This window comes from Aegilops tauschii, chromosome 5 (genome assembly GCF_002575655.3).
Source record: "Aegilops tauschii subsp. strangulata cultivar AL8/78 chromosome 5, Aet v6.0, whole genome shotgun sequence".
In the NCBI taxonomy this organism is placed as follows: domain Eukaryota; kingdom Viridiplantae; phylum Streptophyta; class Magnoliopsida; order Poales; family Poaceae; genus Aegilops; species Aegilops tauschii.
Window position 1 is genome coordinate 218017404 of NC_053039.3, and position 21564 is coordinate 218038967.

At 42.0% G+C, this 21564-nt stretch overlaps 1 protein-coding gene across 1 annotated transcript; it reads left to right on the forward strand.

The window, feature by feature from the left end:
* The first annotated feature begins 9918 nt into the window (after nt 1-9918).
* Nucleotides 9919-16408, forward strand: LOC109759520 (long chain acyl-CoA synthetase 9, chloroplastic). The gene is made up of 12 exons (XM_020318342.4): nt 9919-10171; nt 10935-11466; nt 12402-12482; nt 12717-12989; nt 13265-13396; nt 13478-13651; nt 13731-13960; nt 14098-14215; nt 14791-14922; nt 15044-15178; nt 15249-15455; nt 15928-16408. The coding sequence occupies exons 2-12, from the start codon at nt 11017-11019 to the stop codon at nt 16090-16092; spliced, it is 2097 nt and encodes a 698-aa protein (XP_020173931.1). The 5' UTR covers nt 9919-10171; nt 10935-11016; the 3' UTR covers nt 16093-16408.
* The last annotated feature ends 5156 nt before the right edge of the window (nt 16409-21564 follow it).

A 21564-nucleotide genomic window follows, 5' to 3' on the forward strand; every position in this document is an offset into this window, starting at 1 on the left:
AACATCTGTTAGCCGTGTGCGGCGCCCCCCTTCATAGTTTACGCCTCCGGTCATATTGTTGTAGTGCTTAGGCGAAGCCCTACACGGATCACTTCACCATCACCGTCACCATGCCGTCGTGCTGACGAAACTCTCCCTCGACACTTTGCTGGATCAAGAGTTCGAGGGACGTCATCGAGCTGAACGTGTGCAGAACTCGGAGGTGCCGTACGTTCGGTGCTTGATCGGTCGGAACGAGAAGAAGTTCGACTACATGAATCACATTAACAAACGCTTCCGCTTTCGGTCTACGAGGTACGTGGACACACTCTCCTCCTATCGTTGCTATGCATATCCTAGATAGATCTTGCGTGAGCGTAGGATTTTTTTTGAAATTGCATGCTACGTTTCCCAACACTTGGATATCCGCAAAGATGCATATCAGCCATAAAGCCGCATCAATCTTGAGTGTTAAGGTGATCCATCATTTTTTTCCTTTGGTGGCTGACGTGGTGGTGCCAAAGGCAGGTGACGGGCGTTGGTGTCAACTTCAGAGGATTTTTCGGTCTTGATTGTATTTTTACTTCTTGGCTGGTGTTCGTTTGTGCAAAGGCTCGCCGTCTTTTCAGTTTTGCTAGGCCGGCGTGTACGTGGCTTGTACTATGATCCTTCTATATCTATACCTAATATTAAAAGGAGGTTTGTCTCTCCAATTTTTCGGTCCTTTGGTCCATTTCGTATGTCGGGGCCACATGCTACCTCTTGAGCACTGCGTTGGTTTTCCCTTGAAGAGGAAAGGGTGATGCAGTAAAGTAGCGTAAGTATTTCCCTCGGTTTTTGAGAACCAAGGTATCAATCCAGTAGGAGACCACGCTCAAGTCCCACGCACCTACACAAACAAATAAGAACCTTGCAACCAACGCGATAAAGGGGTTGTCAATCCCTTCACGGCCACTTGCAAAAGTGAGATCTAATAGAGATGATAAGATAATATTTTTGGTATTTTTATGATAAAGAGTAAAAGCAAAATAAGCGGTGATAGAAATAACTAGTTGACGGGAGATTAATATGATGGAAAATAGACCCGGGGGCCATAGGTTTCACTAGTGGCTTCTCTCAAGAGCATAAATATTACAGTGGGTAAACGAATGACTGTCAAGCAATTGATAGAATTGAGCATAGTTATGAGAATATCTAGGTATGATCATGTATATAGGCATCACGTCCGTAACAAGTAGACCGACTCTTGCCTGCATCTACTACTATTACTCCACACATCGACCGCTATCCAGCATGCATCTAGAGTATTAAGTTCATAAGAACGGAGTAACGCTTTAAGCAAGATGACATGATGTAGAGGGATAAACTCATGCAACATGATATAAACCCCATCTTTTTATCCTCGATGGCAACAATACAATACGTGTCGTTTCCCCTACTGTCAGTGGGATCGAGCACCGCAAGATTGAACCCAAAGCTAAGCACTTCTCCCATTGCAAGAAAGATCAATCTAGTAAGCCAAACCTAACTGATAATTCGAAGAGACATGCAAAGATAACCAATCATACATAAAAGAATTCAGAGAAGATTCAAATATTGTTCATAGATAGTCTTGATCATAAACCAGCAATTCATCGGATCTCGACAAACACACCGCAAAAGAAGATTACATCGAATAGATCTCCAAGAGAATCAAGGAGAACTTTGTATTGAGATCCAAAGAGAGAGAAGAAGCCATCTAGCTAATAACTATGGACCCGAAGGTCTGAGGTAAACTACTCACCCATCATCGGAGAGGCTGTGTTGATGTAGAAGCCCTCCGTGATCAATGCCCCCTCCGGCGGAACGCCGGAAAAGGCCCCAAGATGGGATCTCACGGGTACAAAGAGTTGCGGCGGTGGAAATAGGGTTTTGGCTCCGTATATGATGTTTCCAGGGTATATGAGTATATATAGGCGAAAGAGGTCGGTCAGGGGAGCTACGAGGGGCCCACGAGGGTGGGGGCGCGCCTAGGGGGCAGGCGCGCCTCCCTGCCTCATGGCCTCCTCGTTGATTGCTTGACGTCCACTCCAAGTCCTCTGGATCACGTTTGTTCCAAAAATCACGTTCCTGAAGGTTTCATTCCGTTTGGACTCCGTTTGGACTCCGTTTGATATCCTTTTCCTTCAAAACACTGAAATAGGCAAAAAAAACAACAATTTGGGCTGGGCCTCCGGCTAATAGGTTAGTCCCAAAAATAATATAAAAGTGTATAATAAAGCCCATTAAACATCCAAAACAGAATATATAATAGCATGGAACAATCAAAAATTATAGATACGTTGGAGACGTATCAAGCATCCCCAAGCTTAGTTCCTGCTCGTCCTCGAGTAGGTAAATGATAAAAACTGAATTTTTGATGTGGAATGCTACTTAGCATAATTTTCAATGTAATTCTCTTAACTGTGGCATGAATATTCAGATCCGAAAGATTCAAGATAAAAGTTTAATATTGACATAAAAGTAATAATACTTCAAGCATACTAACTAAGCAATTATGTCTTCTCAAAATAACATGGCAAAAGAAAGTTCATCCCTGCAAAATCATATAGTTTGATCATGCTCCATTTTCGTCACACAAGAATGTTCTCATCATGCACAACCCCGATGACAAGCCAAGCAATTGTTTCATACTTTAGTAATCTCAAACTTTTTCAACTTTCACGCAATATATGAGAGTGAGCCATGGATATAGCACTATGGGTGGAATAGAATATGATGATGGAGGTTATGTGGAGAAGACAAAAAAGGAGAAAGTCTCACATTGACGCGGCTAATCAACGGGCTAGGGAGATGCCCATCAATTGATGTTAATGCAAGGAGTAGGGATTGCCATGCAACGGATGCACTAGAGCTATAAATATATGAAAGCTCAACAAAAGAAACTAAGTGGGTGTGCATCCAACTTGCTTGCTCATGAAGACCTAGGGCATTTGAGGAAGCCCATTGTTGGAATATACAAGCCAAGTTCTATAATGAAAAATTCCCACTAGTATATGAAAGTGACAAAACAAGAGACTCTCTATCATAAAGATCATGGTGCTATTTTGAAGCACAAGTGTGGAAAAAGGATAGTAGCATTGTACCTTTTTTTGGGCCTTTCCTTTTTTTATTTGGCCTTTCTCTTTTTTTATTTGAGACAATGCTCTATGAATGATGATCATCACACTTCTATTTATTTACAACTCAATGATTACAACTCGATACTAGAACAAAATATGACTCTATATGAATGCCTCCGGCGGTGTACCGGGATGTGCAATGAATCAAGAGTGACATGTATGAAATTATATGCATGGTGGCTTTGCCACAAATACGATGTCAACTACATGATCATGCAAGGCAATATGACAATGATGAAGCGTGTCATGATAAACGGAATGGTGGAAAGTTGCATGGCAATATATCTCGAAATGGCTATGGAAATGCCATAATAGGTAGGTATGGTGGCTGTTTTGAGGAAGATATAAGGAGGTTTATGTGTGATAGAGCGTATCGTATCCCGGGGTTTGGATGCACCGGCGAAGTTTGCACCAACTCTCAAGGTGAGAAAGGGCAATGCACGGTACCGAAGAGGCTAGCAATGATGGAAGGGTGAGAGTGCGTATAATCCATGGACTCAACATTAGTCATAAAGAACTCACATACTTATTGCAAAAATCTACAAGTCATCAAAAACCAAGCACTACACGCATGCTCCTAGGGGGATAGATTGGTAGGAAAAGACCATCGCTCGTCCCTGACCGCCACTCATAAGGAGGACAATCAAAGAACACCTCATGTTTCAAATTTTTTACACAACGTTTACCATACGTGCATGCTACGGGACTTGCAAACTTCAACACAAGTATTTCTCAAATTCACAATTACTCAACTAGCACAACTTTAATATCACTACCTCCATATCTCAAAACAATCATCAAGCATCAAACTTCTCTTAGTATTCAACGCACTTATAAGAAAGTTTTTACTAATCTTGGATGCCTATCATATTAGGACTAATTTCACAATTTAAGAAAATTACCATGCTGTTTTGTAGGACTCTCAAAATAATATAAGTGAAGCATGAGAGATCAATAATTTCTATAAAACAAAACCACCACCGTGCTCTAAAAGATATAAGTGAAGCACTAGAGCAAAAAATATATAGCTCAAAAGTTATAAGTGAAGCACATAGAGTATTCTAATAAATTCCGAATCATGTGTGTCTCTCTCAAAAGTGTATTCAGCGAGGATGATTGTGGTAAACTAAAAAGCAAAGACTGAACTCATACAAGACGCTCCAAGCAAAACACATTTCATGTGGTGAATAAAAATATAGCATCAAGTAAAGTTACCAATGGACGAAGACGAAAGAGGGGATGCCTTCCGGGGCATCCCCAAGCTTAGGCTTTTGCCAATCCTTGTTCCATAATCCATCATATCTTTACCCAAAACTTGAAAACTTCACAACACAAAACTCAACAGAAAATCTCGTGAGCTCCGTTAGCGAAAGAAAACAAAACACCAATTCAAGGTACTGTATTGAACTCATTCTTTATTTATATTGGTGTTAAACCCACTGTATTCCAACTTCTCTATGGTTTATAAACTCTTTTACTAACCATAGACTCATCAAAATAAGCAAACAACACACGAAAAACAGAATCTGTCAAAAACAGAACCGTCTGTAGTAATCTGTATCTAACGCAAACTTCTGTAACTCCGAAAATTCTGATAAAATACGAAATCCTAAATAATTTGTTTATTGATCTACTGCAATTGGAATCAGTACTTTATCACGTTCTGGTGATTTTAAACAATTGTTTTCGTGAACAGAAAGTTTCTGACTTTTTCAGCAAGATCAAATAACTATCATCCAAGAATATCCTATAGGTTTTACTTGGCACAAACACTAATTAAAAAATAAAAACAAATCTAACCAGAGGCTAGATCAAATATGTATTCCTAAACAGGAGCAAAAAGCAAAAAAACTAAAATAAAATTGGATTGCCTCCCAACAAGCGCTTTTCTTTAAAGCCTTTTTAGCTAGGCATTGAGATTTCGATGATGCTCACATAAAAGATAGTAATTGAAACACAAAGAGAGCATCATAAAACATGTGAAAATCACATCTAAGTCTAACATACTTCCTATGCATAGGCATCTTATAGGCAAACAAATTATCAAGGCAAGCAAAAACTAGCATATGCAAGGAAGCGGAAAGAAACAATAGCAATCTCAACATAAAGAGAGGTAATTTAGTAACATGAAAATTTCTACAACCATATTTTCCTCTCTCATAATAATTACATGTAGGATCATAATAAAATTCAACAATATAGCTATCACAAAACATATTCTTGACACGATCCACATGTATGCAAAGTTGACACTCTTCTAAAATAGTGGGATTAACATTAACTAAAGTCATGACCTCTCCAAACCCACTTTTATCAAAAACATCATAAGATTGAACATACTCCAAATATGTGGGATCTAAAGTTGACAGTCTTCCAAACCCACTTTTAATATTATTGCAAACACTATTATCAAACTCATATTCATCATGGGGCTTAAATAAATTTTCAAGATCATAAAAAGAATCACCCCAATCATGATCATTGCAACAAGTAGTAGACATAGCAAAACTAGCATCCCCAAGCTTAGGGTTTTGCATATTATTAGCACAATTGACATCAAGAGAATTTATAGTAAAATCATTGCAATCATGCTTTTCATCAAAGGAATCATCAAGTATGGGTGCAATAGCAACGATCTCATGTTTAACATAAGGAACTATAGCAAATTCATCTTCATAAATATTGGCATCATGGCCACAAGAATAGCAAGCATCATGTTCATCAAGGGATATTTCAATCAAATCTTCGGGATCATAGTTATCTATTGATTCATGCATATCATTATTTTCTTCCTCCATAGACTCATGCAAAATATTAGCCTCTTCTTGGACAGCGGAGGAGTCCTCAATATATGGTTTAACATAGGCATTGGAAGTGTAATTATCATAAAAATATTTAAGTATGGCAAAATTTTCAGATTTGTAAAGAGTAGCATCATACATTTCAATCAAAGAAGCAATTTCATAAGCACCCTTAAAAGCAACAAATTCTTCAATTTGTTGAACATCATAGTAATTATAAACACCCTTAGCATACGAAGATACGATTCCATTATCACTAAACTCACATTGGTAGGGAAGGTGTTTCTTAAGGTTTTCAGAGCAACAAGTAAAATCATAAATTTCACAAAGATTCCAAGCATAACACATCAATCTGTTTATTTGATCCCATAAGAGTCTCCCTTTTTCAGACAAACGGTGATGCACAAAATGAGCATGCTCATCTAAAGATTTCCCATCAACTAGGCTAGTTGGGGTTTCAGCACGAGCGCATAAGGATCGAAGATGATCCAAGTAGAACACTTTAAGTGGATCCATATCAATAGATTTTAGCAAGCAAAGATGCAAGCAAATAGAAGGCACATGGTAACACAAGCAAACAAGAAGCAAGCGAAGGAAAAAGAGGGCGAATAAAACAGCAAGGGTGAAGTGGGGAGAGGAAAACGAGAGGCAAATGGCAAATAATGTAATGCGAGGGATAAGAGTTTGTGATGGGTACTTGGTATGTCTTGACTTGTGCGTAGACTCCCCGGCAACGGTGCCAGAAATCCTTCTTGCTACCTCTTGAGCACTGCGTTGGTTTTCCCTTGAAGAGGAAAGGGTGATGTAGTAAAGTAGCGTAAGTATTTCCCTCAATTTTTGAGAACCAAGGTATCAATCCAGTAGGAGACCACGCTCAAGTCCCACGCACCTACACAAACAAATAAGAACCTTGCAACCAACGCGATAAAGGGGTTGGCAATCCCTTCACGGCCACTTGCAAAAGTGAGATCTGATAGAGATGATAAGATAATATTTTTGGTATTTTTATGATAAAGAGTAAAAGCAAAATAAACGGTGATAGAAATAACTAGTTGACGGGAGATTAATATGATGGAAAATAGACCCGGGGCCATAGGTTTCACTAGTGGCTTCTCTCAAGAGCATAAATATTACGGTGGGTAAACGAATTACTGTCGAGCAATTGATAGAATTGAGCATAGTTATGAGAATATCTAGGTATGATCATGTATATAGGCATCACGTCCGTGACAAGTAGACCGACTCCTGCCTACATCTACTACTATTACTCCACACATCGACCGCTATCCAGCATGCATCTAGAGTATTAAGTTCATAAGAACGGAGTAACGCTTTAAGCAATATGACATGATGTAGAGGGATAAACTCATGCAATATGATATAAACCCCATCCTTTTATTCTCGATGGCAACAATACAATACGTGTCATGATCATACCTAGATATTCTCATAACAATGCTCAATTCTATCAATTGCTCGACAGTAATTCGTTTACCCACCGTAATATTTATGCTCTTGAGAGAAGCCACTAGTGAAACCTATGGCCCCGGGTCTATTTTCCATCATATTAATCTCCCGTCAACTAGTTATTTCTATCACCGTTTATTTTGCTTTTACTCTTTATCATAAAAATACAAAAAATATTATCTTATCATCTCTCAGATCTCACTTTTGCAAGTGGCCGTGAAGGGATTGACAACCCCTTTATCGCATTGGTTGCAAGGTTCTTATTTGTTTGTGTAGGTGCGTGGGACTTGAGCGTGGTCTCCTACTGGATTGATACCTTGGTTCTCAAAAACTGTGGGAAATACTGACGCTACTTTACTGCATCACCCTTTCCTCTTCAACGGAAAACCAACGCAGTGCTCAAGAGGTAGCAAGAAGGATTTTTTTTTTCAAATATTGTTCATAGATAATCTTGATCATAAACCCATGATTCATCGGATCTCGACAAACACACTGCAAAATAAGATTACATCGAATTGATCTCCAAGAGAATCAAGGAGAACTTTGTATTGAGATCCAAAGAGAGAGAAGAAGCCTTCTAGCTAATAATTATGGACCCGAAGGTCTGAGGTAAACTACTCACACATCATCGGAGAGGCTATGGTGTTGATGTAGAAGCCCTCCGTGATCAATGCCCCCTCCCGCGGAACGCCGGAAAAGGCCCCAAGATGGGATCTCACGGGTACAGAGAGTTGCGGTGGTGGAAATAGGGTTTTGGCTCCGTATATGATGTTTCCAGGGTATATGAGTATATATAGGCGAAAGAGGTCGGTCAGGGGAGCTACGAGGGGCCCACGAGGGTGGGGGGCGTGCCCAGGGGGCAGGCGCGCCTCCCTGCCTCGTGGCCTCCTCGTTGATTGCTTGACGTCCACTCCAAGTCCTCTGGATCACGTTTGTTCCAAAAATCACGTTCCCGAAGGTTTCGTTCCGTTTGGACTCCGTTTGATATCCTTTTCCTTCAAAACACTGAAATAGGCAAAAAAACAGCAATTTGGGCTGGGCCTCCGGTTAATAGGTTAGTCCCAAAAATAATATACAAGTGTATAATAAAGCCCATTAAACATCCAAAATAGAATATATAATAGCATGGAACAATCCAAAATTATAGATACGTTGGAGACGTATCACCATGCTAGGCATGGCCCTGTCTATCTGAGTTGAGCTTTGTTGGCCTACGTTGGGCCTCTTTGCAGGGTTGCGCACAATACCATATTTTTCCTACCATCCCTTTAAGATGATGCACAACAAGCATCCATACATAAAAAAAAGTTAAAGCACACCACATAAACGATTGTTGTACAAGAATTGGACACAAGAGTGTCGTACGTGTAGAGGTTCCGTTTAGGTATATATCCCTTGCCCTAAGCTGCCACCTTACATGGCCACTGGTGCCATCATCATTCCTTACGCACAAGAGATTTGTTGACCGAATGCTCATGCCACCGGGACCGCATCGATGAGAAGAATCTATTCAGACCAAAAAGAGCTCGAATCGTATATTGTGAACGACGAATTTCGACATTTAATCTACGTCGACTGTCGCAAGTCTACTTTGTCGTCAGTGAGAAAATTTTCAATTACTCGCACGCATCAATTCAACGAGATATCGTCAACTTTATAGACATTGTCTATCGTTCTATTGTTGTCATTGGCCACGTGCACCACGAGGTGTGTCATCCGTGAACATGAACCAGATGTTGCAAACCCAGCATCACCTCAACGCGGTCATGGGAATGATGTTTCAATGCCAACTTTCCGTGTCACTTTGTTAGCCTCATCTTAAGTATTCATGTTAGTGAGCCACAAGTTAATCCGCTCTCTAATGCTCTCTCCCCGTCACGTGACCTGATTGTCGATTGTTGACATTAGCTTGTTCAACTAATTTATGTTCTGCTACCTTCTTTTCCATCGTTCGCCGGTCACTAGCTTGTACGTTAACTAATGAGCACGTTGCTGATTGTACCCTAGCGCCTCTTTTATCTTACCCGGTTGTTTAAGAAAGAAAAAACAGGTTCTTTGTCGTAGCTACCATCCGTGAGTTTTTTTGATATAGCTATCATGTTTTAGAAAATATAATTATCATGCTCTTCGATGTAGTCCCTTGCAGATTCCTTTTGATACACTTATCAAAACTTATGAGAGCAACTAACATGTACGAATGCATGCCCAACATATAAACAAATAATACAGATAATCGGTTGTCAATTGATTCATCATCAAACTTATCCAGTTATCCTCAACTCAGTAAACCTGCTTAATAACAATCGGTTTTTACATCATAGCGGAGCATGTCATTTTTCTCTTCCATTACAATGCATAGCCATATGTGCTAGTATGGCATAAATGAGACACGTATCATGCAAAAAATATATATTTGAAAACGAAGGGAGTTGATGACAAGGTCCAATGTTGGGCCATTCTTTTTGTTTTTGTTTTGAGAAGACAAATGTTAGGCCATTCCAGCATCCGATAGACCGATGGGGCCTTGGGCCTCGTTGGGTAGCGGAGAAGTGAGGAGATTGGGTGGGGCCAGAGCACACACCGGCCTCAAGCGAATTTAGCGGCTGAAGACTTGGAGAAGAGGCAGAGCAGCTCCACCCCCTCCCTCCTCTCCCCGCCGCGCCGATCGATCCTCCTCCGCCTGACGTCACGCCTTCGCCTCCTCCCTTCCAGAAGCTTCCACGCGCCATTGCGCCCCACCCCCACCCCCCACCCCTCCAGAAGGTACGCACCCTCCGTTCCGCACATCGCAACGAGCGCTCGTGGTCGTGGAATCTAGAGAATCCGAGCAAACTTTTGTTAGATTTCGTAGGTTTCAGTGCCTCACGGGAATGGGTTCCTTGTGCATCGCATCGCATTGCATCGCATTGTTACGCCGTATACAGCATTATTATCGCCTCGCCTTGAAGACACATAATACTACAAATATTAGTGTATCCCTTTTCAGTTCTGCCCCAAACTAGCGGAGTCCACCCGTGCAGTTGCGCGGCCAGATTCTACTAGGTTTTAATTTCTTGCTCTATCAGATGGTACTTTTGATGACTGCAGAATTAGTTGTATTTCTTGCCCTACGTCATAGCTCTCGTATATATATATGTTGTTTGGAAACCAATCAGGAGATTTGATTGCTTACTGATTAGCAGAAGGAAGAAGGAGCATACACAATTTTTTACACCTAATTTTGATGCATGCTTTGTATGCTACTATGCAAGTGCGCATACCAGCGCTTTTAGAGAACATGCAAAAGCTTTGCATTTCAGGTGGCCATCTTTATGAATGATCTTACTTTACCAAACTGCTTAAATGCTTCATATTTTGCCAGTTGATATTCCATTTGCTGTTGGATTGGTTATACAATGGACCTGAACAGATAAAAAGGCTAACAATCTAACATGCAATTAGCTCCTTGTATGTAAAGAATCTGCATTATATACAATCCGTACTGGATTTTCAGTTTTTGTTTACAGCATGAAATTATATTTTTCAGGGTTCTCTCTTCAAGGCATCTTTAATCTGTAGCCTTCCTCCCATAAGCTAGTATATAGCTGTCAGGTCGCCCTTGAACAAGTATGAATCCTTATTTTGTTGGCCTTCTTGTGCCCATCGCGGTCTCTCTTCTGCTCCAGAAAAGGAGAAAGGTTGAAAAGAAGAGGGGTGTGCCAGTTGATGTTGGTGGAGAGCCTGGCTATGCGATCCGCAACCATCGGTTTGAACGCCCTGTTGAAACACACTGGGAAGGGGTCAACACACTTGCTGAGCTGTTTGAGCATGCTTGCAAAGAGTATCTCTACATGCCCCTCCTTGGCACAAGGAAGCTCATTTCAAGGGAAATAGAATCATCACCTGATGGGAGGTCCTTTGAGAAGCTTCATCTGGGGGAGTACGAGTGGAAATGTTACGCTGAGGCCTTCAAGAGTGTTTGCAACTTTTCTTCAGGATTGGTCAATTTAGGTCGCCAGGACAATGAGAGTGTTGCTATTTTTGCCGAGACACAGGCTGAGTGGCAGATTGCACTGCAGGTAATCCTTTTTTTTTTCCTGCAAGCAATAGATAGATCAATCCATGCGTTTTGGTCTCTTCATGCGGTACTACATGAGGTTCTTACTTTTGGTTACGTAAATTGTGGTCACTGGTCCACTTTATATCATGAACACATCTGTGTGCAAAAAAATCATAAATTAGTCAGGGTTTCTGCATAGCAAAGTGAATTATACACTGACTGCGAATTCGAAATGAATTCTCGAGGCATCTTTTCCTCTCTAGCTACGCAGTGAGTCCAAGTGCTGCTCACTGCCAAAATTTCTCTATAAGCAGTATCAACTACAAAAAGGATATCCTGTCACCACATGTTCTTTGCTTTTGCATTCTCATGTAAGGTGAGGACCGAAATTTCATAGATATCAATGGCTAGCCCAATGTTTCATTATTATTATGCATGGATAGAAATTTCATATTTATCAATGGCTAGCCCAATGTTTCATTATTATGATGCATGACTGGATGACAATAGTAGTTGTGGTGGCAGATTTCATGTGATGCATGGAGACTTGGGATACAGGTCGTACACCAATTTTATTTAAAAGAGAGAGTATATACACCAAATGATAATAAATATATTCCTAGTACTATCTCTGTTTCACTATAACTGTTCCCAAGCCAGCATGCGTACAGACCAACGACATTTTAATTTTGAGAAAATAATAATGAGAAATGTCCATGCTCAACCCTTTTAAATGATATTCTAGGACACTTTAACCTCTCCAGTAATACAAGTAGGTATAGAGAGTTTTTTTTATATGTACTTTTAAGTTATTGGTTGGATCGTGTTACTTAACTTCTATACCAATTCAAAGTTGGTTCCTCTGCACAAACATTCATTCTGGTAGCTATTCATTGTATGTTGAACTCTGGTCATTGTACTCAATTTCGAAGTTACTATTTTTGTATTTGCAAGGCATGCTTCAGACAAAACATAACAGTTGTCACCATCTATTCCTCGTTGGGGGAGGAAGCACTATGCCACTCACTAAATGAGGTTAGTACTGTCACTTTGTGTTCAGTATGTTGTACAATTACTCCTAGTTAAGTTTTTCTTCCTTCATGTTTATATAGACAGCAATTATAGAGTATAGACCTCTTGTAGCATTTTCGCTGTAGATAAGCAACAAATACTTTTCAGCGATTGCTAGCACACCCCAAGATTATTGCTGCATGTAATTAACTCTTTGTTTGATTTACATTTATTTATTTCCCCTCTTTTGCTCTACAGACTGAGGTCACTACTGTAATATGTGGTCGGAAGGAATTAAAGAAGTTGATTGATATAGGTTGGCAACTTGACACTGTCAAGCGTGTGATCTACATCAATGAGGAAGGCATCTCGGCTGAAGTTTCTATAGCTCAAAACAGCACTAGCTGGTCAGTTAAGTCATTTGAGGAAGTAGGTAAATTGGGAGCTGAAGCACCTGTTGATGCAAACATGCCTCTCCCATCTGATGTTGCGGTGATAATGTACACAAGTGGTAGCACTGGATTGCCCAAGGTTTGACTTTGGTTGTTCATTATTCTGCAAATATGTTTTTGTTTGCATGACTCAAAAGGCCCTTTCTATTCTTGTTTAACCATATCTTCAGCTATGAACTACTCCCTCCGTTCACAAATATAAGACATTCATTTATTTCTGATTCGGATGTATATAGACACATTTTAGTGTGTTTGTTCACTCATTTCAGTCCGTATGTAGTCCATATTGAAATATCTAAAACATCTTATATTTGTGAATGGAGGGAGTAATATATACCTCATATGGTGTTGTAGGGAGTTATGATGACCCACCGCAATGTCCTGGCTACACTTTCAGCAGTTATGACCATTGTGCCTGAACTTGGCAAAAAGGATATATACATGGCCTACCTCCCACTGGCGCACATTCTTGAGTTGGCAGCTGAGGTAACTGTTGGATATCATTTCAATATATTAATATTTGTGTTCATTATTTAATTCTCTGTCTGCAAATATTATGATTTATAGACACTTATGGCTGCTGTTGGAGCCTCCATTGGATATGGATCAGCTTTGACCCTGACTGATACATCAAGCAAAATAAAGAAGGGGACCCTAGGCGATGCTTCTGCACTGAGGCCGACACTGATGACTGCTGTACCTGCTATACTTGATCGTGTCCGTGATGGTGTAAGAAAAAAGGTATTTCCCACTACGCTATTTGGATCTTGTACTCTCATTTGTTTACTGACTGCTAGCCTTTACACCGAGATGGTTTTAGGTGGATGCAAAGGGTGGTGTAGCGAAGAAATTATTTGACATTGGATATAGCCGCCGACTTGCTGCTATCAATGGAAGTTGGCTTGGTGCATGGGGAGTAGAGAAACTGTTGTGGGACAGGCTTGTCTTCACGAAGGTGCGTGCAATATTGGGAGGAAATATTCGCTTTGTACTCTCAGGTGGAGCACCTCTGTCCGGAGACACTCAGAGATTTATCAACATATGCCTTGGGTAAGATTATGTATCCATCATTCATGCTGTTACTGGAAACTTTCCAACTACCCTAGTTACAATGGCAATATGGCAATACTGTATGTTTGTTTCAGCATGTTTAAGTCCCGTACTTTGATAGGCTTATGCAATTTCAGGGCTCCAATAGGCCAAGGGTATGGTCTGACTGAAACTTGTGCTGGAGGAACGTTTTCTGAGTATGATGATACATCTGTTGGCCGTGTTGGTGCTCCACTACCTTGTTCATACATTAAGGTTAGATAACAATGTTGCCTGATTTTTTCAGCATTTGAGCTGGACCCAGTTTTGACATCAAAGCTGTTCTTCCCACTTCTACAACTTACTCCCTCCGCTCCTAAATATAAGTCTTTTTAGAGATTCCAATATGGACTACATACGGAGCAAAATGAGTGAATCAACACTCTAAAGTATGTCTATATACATCCGTATGTAGTTTGTATTGAAATCTCTAAAAAGACTTATATTTAGGATCGGAGGGAGTATATGATTACTATTTCCAAATTTTGACATCTGACAAGGCTAGTGTATCCAAATTTTGATATCTGACAAGGCCAATGTATCCAATTTTTGATATCTGGCAAGGCCAATGTATCCAAATTTTGATATCTGACAAGGCCAATGTATCCAAATTTTGATACTGACAAGTCCAATGTATTGAAGATATTTCTTAATGAGAGGAATTAAGTTATTAATTTTCTTCTTTGTTATACCATAGTTTATGCTTTGGCATTTCTTCCTTGACCTGTTACTTAATGGGATATCTGACCTATTACCACAATTCTTGACACAATGTCAACTGTACCTTTCAGTTGATTGACTGGGCTGAAGGGGGATACTTAACAACGGATTCACCAATGCCTCGGGGGGAGATAGTCATCGGAGGTCCCAATGTAACTAAAGGCTATTTCAAGAATGAAGCTAAAACAAGTGAAGTCTATAAGGTATGTTGTCCATTTGTTACTGATCTGTTCACACACCAAATCATACATCATCACTAATGAGTAATGACCTCTATTTCACAATAATAATTGATCTAACACACGCCTCATATATCTTGTGTAGGATGATGAAAGAGGTCTACGATGGTTCTATTCTGGAGACATAGGGCGTTTCCATCCAGATGGCTGCCTTGAAATCATTGACCGCAAGAAAGATATCGTGAAGCTTCAACATGGTGAATACGTATCTCTTGGGAAGGTAAGAAATATTCTTGCTCTGGTGAGATAAGTTTCTGGTAGCACTTATATTAACTGATTGGATGACACAGGTGGAAGCTGCGTTGGCTATGAGCCCATATGTTGAGAACATCATGATCCATGCCGATCCTTTTCACAGTTACTGTGTTGCACTTGTGGTAGCAGCACAGAATGAACTTGAAAGGTGGGCATTGCAGCAAGGACTTGCATACACCGATTTTGCTGATTTGTGCCAGAAGCAAGAGGCTGTTGTAGAAGTGCTTGAATCTTTAACAAAGGTTTGTTTCTGTGTTGACCTCAGTCAACTTTCGGGTTTCCATTACACATAGATCATACTTGACTCGGTATTTCTCCCAGTGTATGTATTTAAATGCAAACTAGCAATCATACATATTTACCATCCATGACTATCTTAGCATTGTTTCTAAGTTCATCTTATTAGTCTTTGAAAGAAAAGAAGAGAAACAAGAGTATATGTATTTTGAGGGTATAGTACATGACTTTATGTGCAGTTTGCTTTCATCGAGCATGTGTTTTCAGAAGCACTTAGATCTTTACTATTGTAAAGAGTAGTGAAGGCATTTGTGGTTGCAACTTCCATATAAACATTGACCATACATGCACACACTTTTCCATCAAAGATAATTGCATCCTCTAGTCCAAGAGCAAGTTGAGAGTTGCAGTCAGGCAAATCCTGCATCCTGCTGGGACAACAGTTTCCATTACTGACATCCATTTTCTGTACTTCAGGCTGCGAAGCAAGCACGACTGGAGAAGTTCGAGACACCAGCCAAAGTCAAGCTCATACCAGATCCATGGACCCCCGAGTCGGGCCTCGTCACGGCTGCGCTCAAACTCAAGAGGGAGGTGATCAGGAAGACGTTTGAAGACGATCTGGCGCAGTTGTACGCCTGATGGTTCTCTTCTCTGACTGATACCCTGAGATGACATAGGACTGGGCTCTTATGTCGAAACATACTATATTGATATATTTTGATGTCAAGGGTAGATTGGATCATTGAGGGAGTCCTGGAATTTTGGAGTGTCTTGTCTTACACTTAGAAGCAATTTTGTGTTTGTGTAGTTGTACACTTACTACCAATGCATCTATCATAGTTGCACCGAATTTTGATTGCAGTGTAATCTCTGATCGAAAGATAGCTGTTATCATCTTCTAGAACCGGAATCTTTTCTATCTCTTCTACTTATAAAGATTCGAGTTGGCGGTTCACTCTGTTCTTCCTGTGTGTCTATTCTTGAAGTACATTGTTCTTTTTGTCTTAGAACTCTTGTATTTTAAGAGCAGTGGTGTCGAGGAAAAAGGACTGAAGTTCTTATGTTCTCAGCGACTTAGAGGCGTCAAGTACACATTACAAACCTAAGGTGAGATATTATCGGTATCCCCGTGATCAACTCTTTGATCACTATATTGGTTTTGTTCTCTTTACTTGTATCCGTATTTCGGTATCAATGTGATCTCAATCACATGTATCTTGCAGACGATAATGATAATGTAATACCGAGTGGGCCCAGAGAGTATCTCTCTATCATCAGAGGAGTAAATCTCAATCTTGAATGTGATGTTTGGCAACCCCAAAGTAACCACTCGGCATGTCAGTCATACCATATTCTAATGGTCTAAGGATGTATCAGTTTAATGAAAATACTGACAACATGATAACGATGTGATTTCTTAGTAATTCATAAGTTGGGTTTATCCAACATCATTATTCAGATAACAATGTGTTCTCATTATTGATACTATAACAACGCTCATGATCAGGAAAACAAGATCATCATCAATACATGAGCTGGTCTTGAGGCAAGGGCTTGGCTGCCTTCAACAAGGCACAATGGCGCGTCCCCCGGCCGGGAGATGAAGGAGCTCGGGGAGCACGACCGTTGTGGCTGTTGCCTCCGGTCGATAGAAGATTTGGGACCAAATCCGGCTCTTCGGAGCCGGTGGCTGCTGCGACTGAAAGGATCGAGATGGACCTAGAGGAGGGGTGAATAGGTACAATTACAAATTTTAATAATTACTTAGCAATTTTAGGCACTAATGCGGAATATGAAGGTGAGCCTAACAATTGCAAGTGTAGTACTAAGTGCTAAGCAAGATAAGCAAGTACCACAAGTATGTAAGTAAGCAAGCACAATATGATATAAGAAAGGGCTAAGAGACAATTAACCACAAGTAGAGAGTTAGGGTTAGGAATAACCGCAACTCCGGGAGACGAGGATGTATGCCGATGTTCACTTCCTTGGAGGGAAGCTACGTCACCGTTAGAGAGGTGGATGTTACCACGAAGGCACACCAACACCACGAAGGCTCACCCTATTCTTCCTTTGAGACAACACCACGGAGGCGTTTCTCAACCACTAGTGGTAGACCTTGGGGTGGTCTCCAAACCCTCACAAACTTTCCGGGGGTAATCACAATGGTTGATTCCTCACCGAATGACTCCTATCGCCTAGGAGTCTCCAACCTCCAAGAGTAACAAGATCCAAAGGGAAAAACTCAAGACTTGCTCAAACCACGATTTGCTTTGGTCACAAGAAGGAGAGGGAGAAGATCTTTCTTTTGATTGGAACAACTCTTCGAAACTCTCAAGAATCAAGCTGGGATCTAGGTTTTAGTGTATGAGCAAGAGAAGGGATGCATTGGTGTTCTTGAGGCGTGTTTGTGTGAAGTGTTCAACCTTATCTCGAAGAGGTAAGGGACTATTTATACCATGTCCAAAATTGAGCCGTTTGGACAGAAGTTGACCAGCCCGGATGATCTGGTACACCACCCGGATGATCTGGACATTGTCCGGATTAATCTGGCTGAAGGCCCGGATGTAGATGGTAGCAGCAGAGCTGCGAGCAGCCCGGACAGACTGGAGGCCACCCCGGACGATCCAGACATATCCCGGATGATCCGGATGCCTGGCCGGACGATCCGGCTACAACTATCTGGGTTCTGTAAAAAACGGGGGGAAGATTTCTCGGATGATCCGGAACAGGATCCGGTCGATCCGGGGCACAGCCCGGATGATCCGGAAGAACGTCCGGACGATCCGGCTTCAGCCACACCGTTCTGTGATGAAAACCGCACATTATCCGGATGATCCGGAGCAAGGTCCGGCTGATCCGGGTTTAGCCCGGATGATTTGGGGAGGCGTCCGGATGATCCGGCTAGGAGAAGTGGTAGGTTTTGGCTAAGGGGTTTTGCTAGGGATTTTGGTCTTTTGTGAAAAATTGTTTGTGAGACAAAATGTGAGCAAGTCTTGAACCTACACCTCGGATCCCCTCTTAATAGTGCGGGATTCCTATTACTCAAGAAATATAAAAGAGCACAATGCTTCATCTTTGTTTGCTCCTTTCCTCATTGATAATTTGCTTGAGTAAAATCTCATATGATGTGATCATGATGCTCATTAGAAAAAACCAGAGGACTGACGGCCTGTGTATACACTTAGCAAACACGGTTAGTCCCCTATATGTAGATTTTTCATCAATATCAAAAATATTATTTAAGAGCAAGATTGCACTTTCAATCTCCCCTTTTTTGGTAGTTGATGACAAACTACATATAGCACTCAACAAGTGAAATGTGATGCGAATAATTCTAGGAGAGTAGTCCGGTATGTGTTTTAGGAAGAGCCCCCCCTTAATGTATGCATAGGGATGTGTTTTAGGGAGAGCTCCCCCTTAATGTATGCACGGAATAAAGTGATAAAAATACAAAAACATGCACATATGGAGTGGATGCCCTCATTCGGAATATAGTGTTGTAACAGTAGTGTAGGCATACACCATTAAAATCAACATAAGCAATGATCGAATGAAGACAACATACTTAAGCACTTGCATGGTGACATAGACTCATAACTCATAAATTCGTACAAGGTATCATAACACATGACCAAAGTACCATTACAATAATCATAACACATGACCAAAGTACCATAGTACCATTACAATAATAATAATGAGTCCACTTAACTAGAGCTCTAAGCATACCAGACACAGACTCATACTCCTCCTAAGAATTACATCTCCCCCTTGACAGCAAGTACCAAAAAAGGGAAAGACGGCCGAGAAAGTAGGAGGATCACTCAGCATCCTCAGCATCATCATCACCATCACTCAGATCAGCAGGTGCAAGGAAGAACTCGGGAAAATCAGCGGCAGAAGGAAAGTCAACCTCCGGAAGAGGAAGCCGATCAGGAATAGGCTCATCAGGCTCGACAGGACTGCCAGGACGCGCACGGAGGCGAGCCCTAAGAGCATTTGCCTCAGAGATGCGGCGAACCTCCTCGGTAGCAATGTGAGTAGCGGTGTAGCGGCAGGTGTCAAAGATAGCTTTATGGGACTTCCCAATAAAGCGAGCAAGGCGGTCAAACGGCTTGACGAAAGGTTTGGTGTGGCGAGAAGAGCTCTCACCACATGAAGGAGCAGGAGCCTTGCCCCTAGAAGTCTCATCACGCGGAGTCCACATGGAGTGAATGTTGGTCTTGATGATGGGGCAAGTGAAGACAGAGTCAATGACGGTATGAATGAAAGGAGCATGTGGAAAAGTACGAACCTTCAGACAACTAGCCATGCGAATCTCATGCCAAAGAAAATCTGCCATGTCAATGGGACGAGTGGGATTCTTCCGTGAGTAGTACATCAAATCAATGCTGTAGGCACGAACCATCCCACGATCCCATTTCTTGGGAGCAATGGAGTTTAGGATGCACTGAAACAGCCACCGGTATTTGAGACGGAAGATACTGATATCATTAAGCTCCTTGCTTTGCTGCACTGTGGATAGCTGAGTGGTGGGCATGGTGAGACAACTACAAGCACTGATGGGCATAGCCTCAAACTTGGGGTTCACCTCATGGATCCGAAAAAGAGAGGCCTCAGATCCAGGCATGCCCAAGGCAGCAGCAAACTCCTCAAAAGAGACAGTGAACTGAGAATGGTGAGTCATCCAAGTGATAGAACGATCCGGATGGAAGAAACACGTGGCATAGAATTGCCGAATGGCAGCCTCAATCCAATCACAGTGAAGAGTCATAGCATGACGCAGCCCCATGCTCTCAATCTTCTCTAACACACCCTCGAACTTGGTTGGATTTTTCTCAATGTAATCCAAGTTCACATAATGCTGAGGAGAGAACCCTAGATGAGAAATGACGGATTGATAGATGTCCTGTTGAACCAAGGTGCGAAACCGAGGATCGGTTGCATTGGCCGGGGCGGCAAATTGGTTGACATCACTCCTTAACGCAGCATACTCAGAGGGGTCCATGGACTGATAGTTGATAGTACGACGGCCATGGCAGGTGGGGTTTGTCATGGACAAGATGAGACCAGCAGGTGCGGCAGACTGCGAGCTTGAGGCAGAACCCGCTTTCTTCTTCTTTGCTTTGGTCGTGGGGCGAACCGGCACGAGCTCTTCCTCATGGAGTTCGTCCTCATAGTCAGGGTCGTCCTGCCCGGCATAGGACGGACGAGCACGACCCGACACTTTCTTGAGTGGACGAGCAGCCTCCTCGGAGTCCGTTGATGCTTGGCGACGTGGTTCTGCGCACACGCATTGGAAAGAAAAAGGGGACCAACTAGATGAACAACTGAACCTAGATGAGTAATAGGGGAAAAAGAGGAGAGAAGCAGATGAGATACCACGAGAGGGGCCCGAGGATGTCGACTTGAAGCTCCGGCCAGTACCACCACGGCCGACCACCATGGCGGAGTTGGGGACAGAGGCCGAGATTGGAGAGGATCCAATCGGCCCTGAGGAAAACGACGCGAGTAGGGAGTAGATCGAGGCGACGGCAGCACGTGAGGGCGAGATCCGCTCAGTTGGCCGGCCGAACTGGCGGGGCGGCCCGACGAGCAGCCACCGGCGGCGGGGGCGAGAGGATGGGGTCGAGGGGAAAAACAGGGGAATAACCCCCTGTGCCCACACGGCCCGATATGTTACCGGGCAGGGCGAAGACCCACCCGGATGTCCGGAAGGAGCCCCGGATGATCCGGACAGGTCCAGATGTCCGGGTATGGGCCCGGATATCCGGGCAGACAGGGGAGCACAGCCCGGACGTCCGGATGGACATCTGGATGATCCGGCCAGCCAGAGTGCTGAGAGCTAGTTCTGATGTTGTGAAGAGTGATGAGGTGATGACGTTTATATGTGTGTATATATATATATATATATATATATATATATATATATATATATATAAGTAGCTTTAGTCACAACAATATCTCAAACCCATATAAACAACTAAAAAGAGTTGTAGGCTAAGTTACCATGTTTGAGTATACATAACTTGGGAGACCAAAAATTTGAACTTTTGGACCCATGATTATTACTCCATCATTTTAAAGTACTATGAACTCAAAATAAGTGTC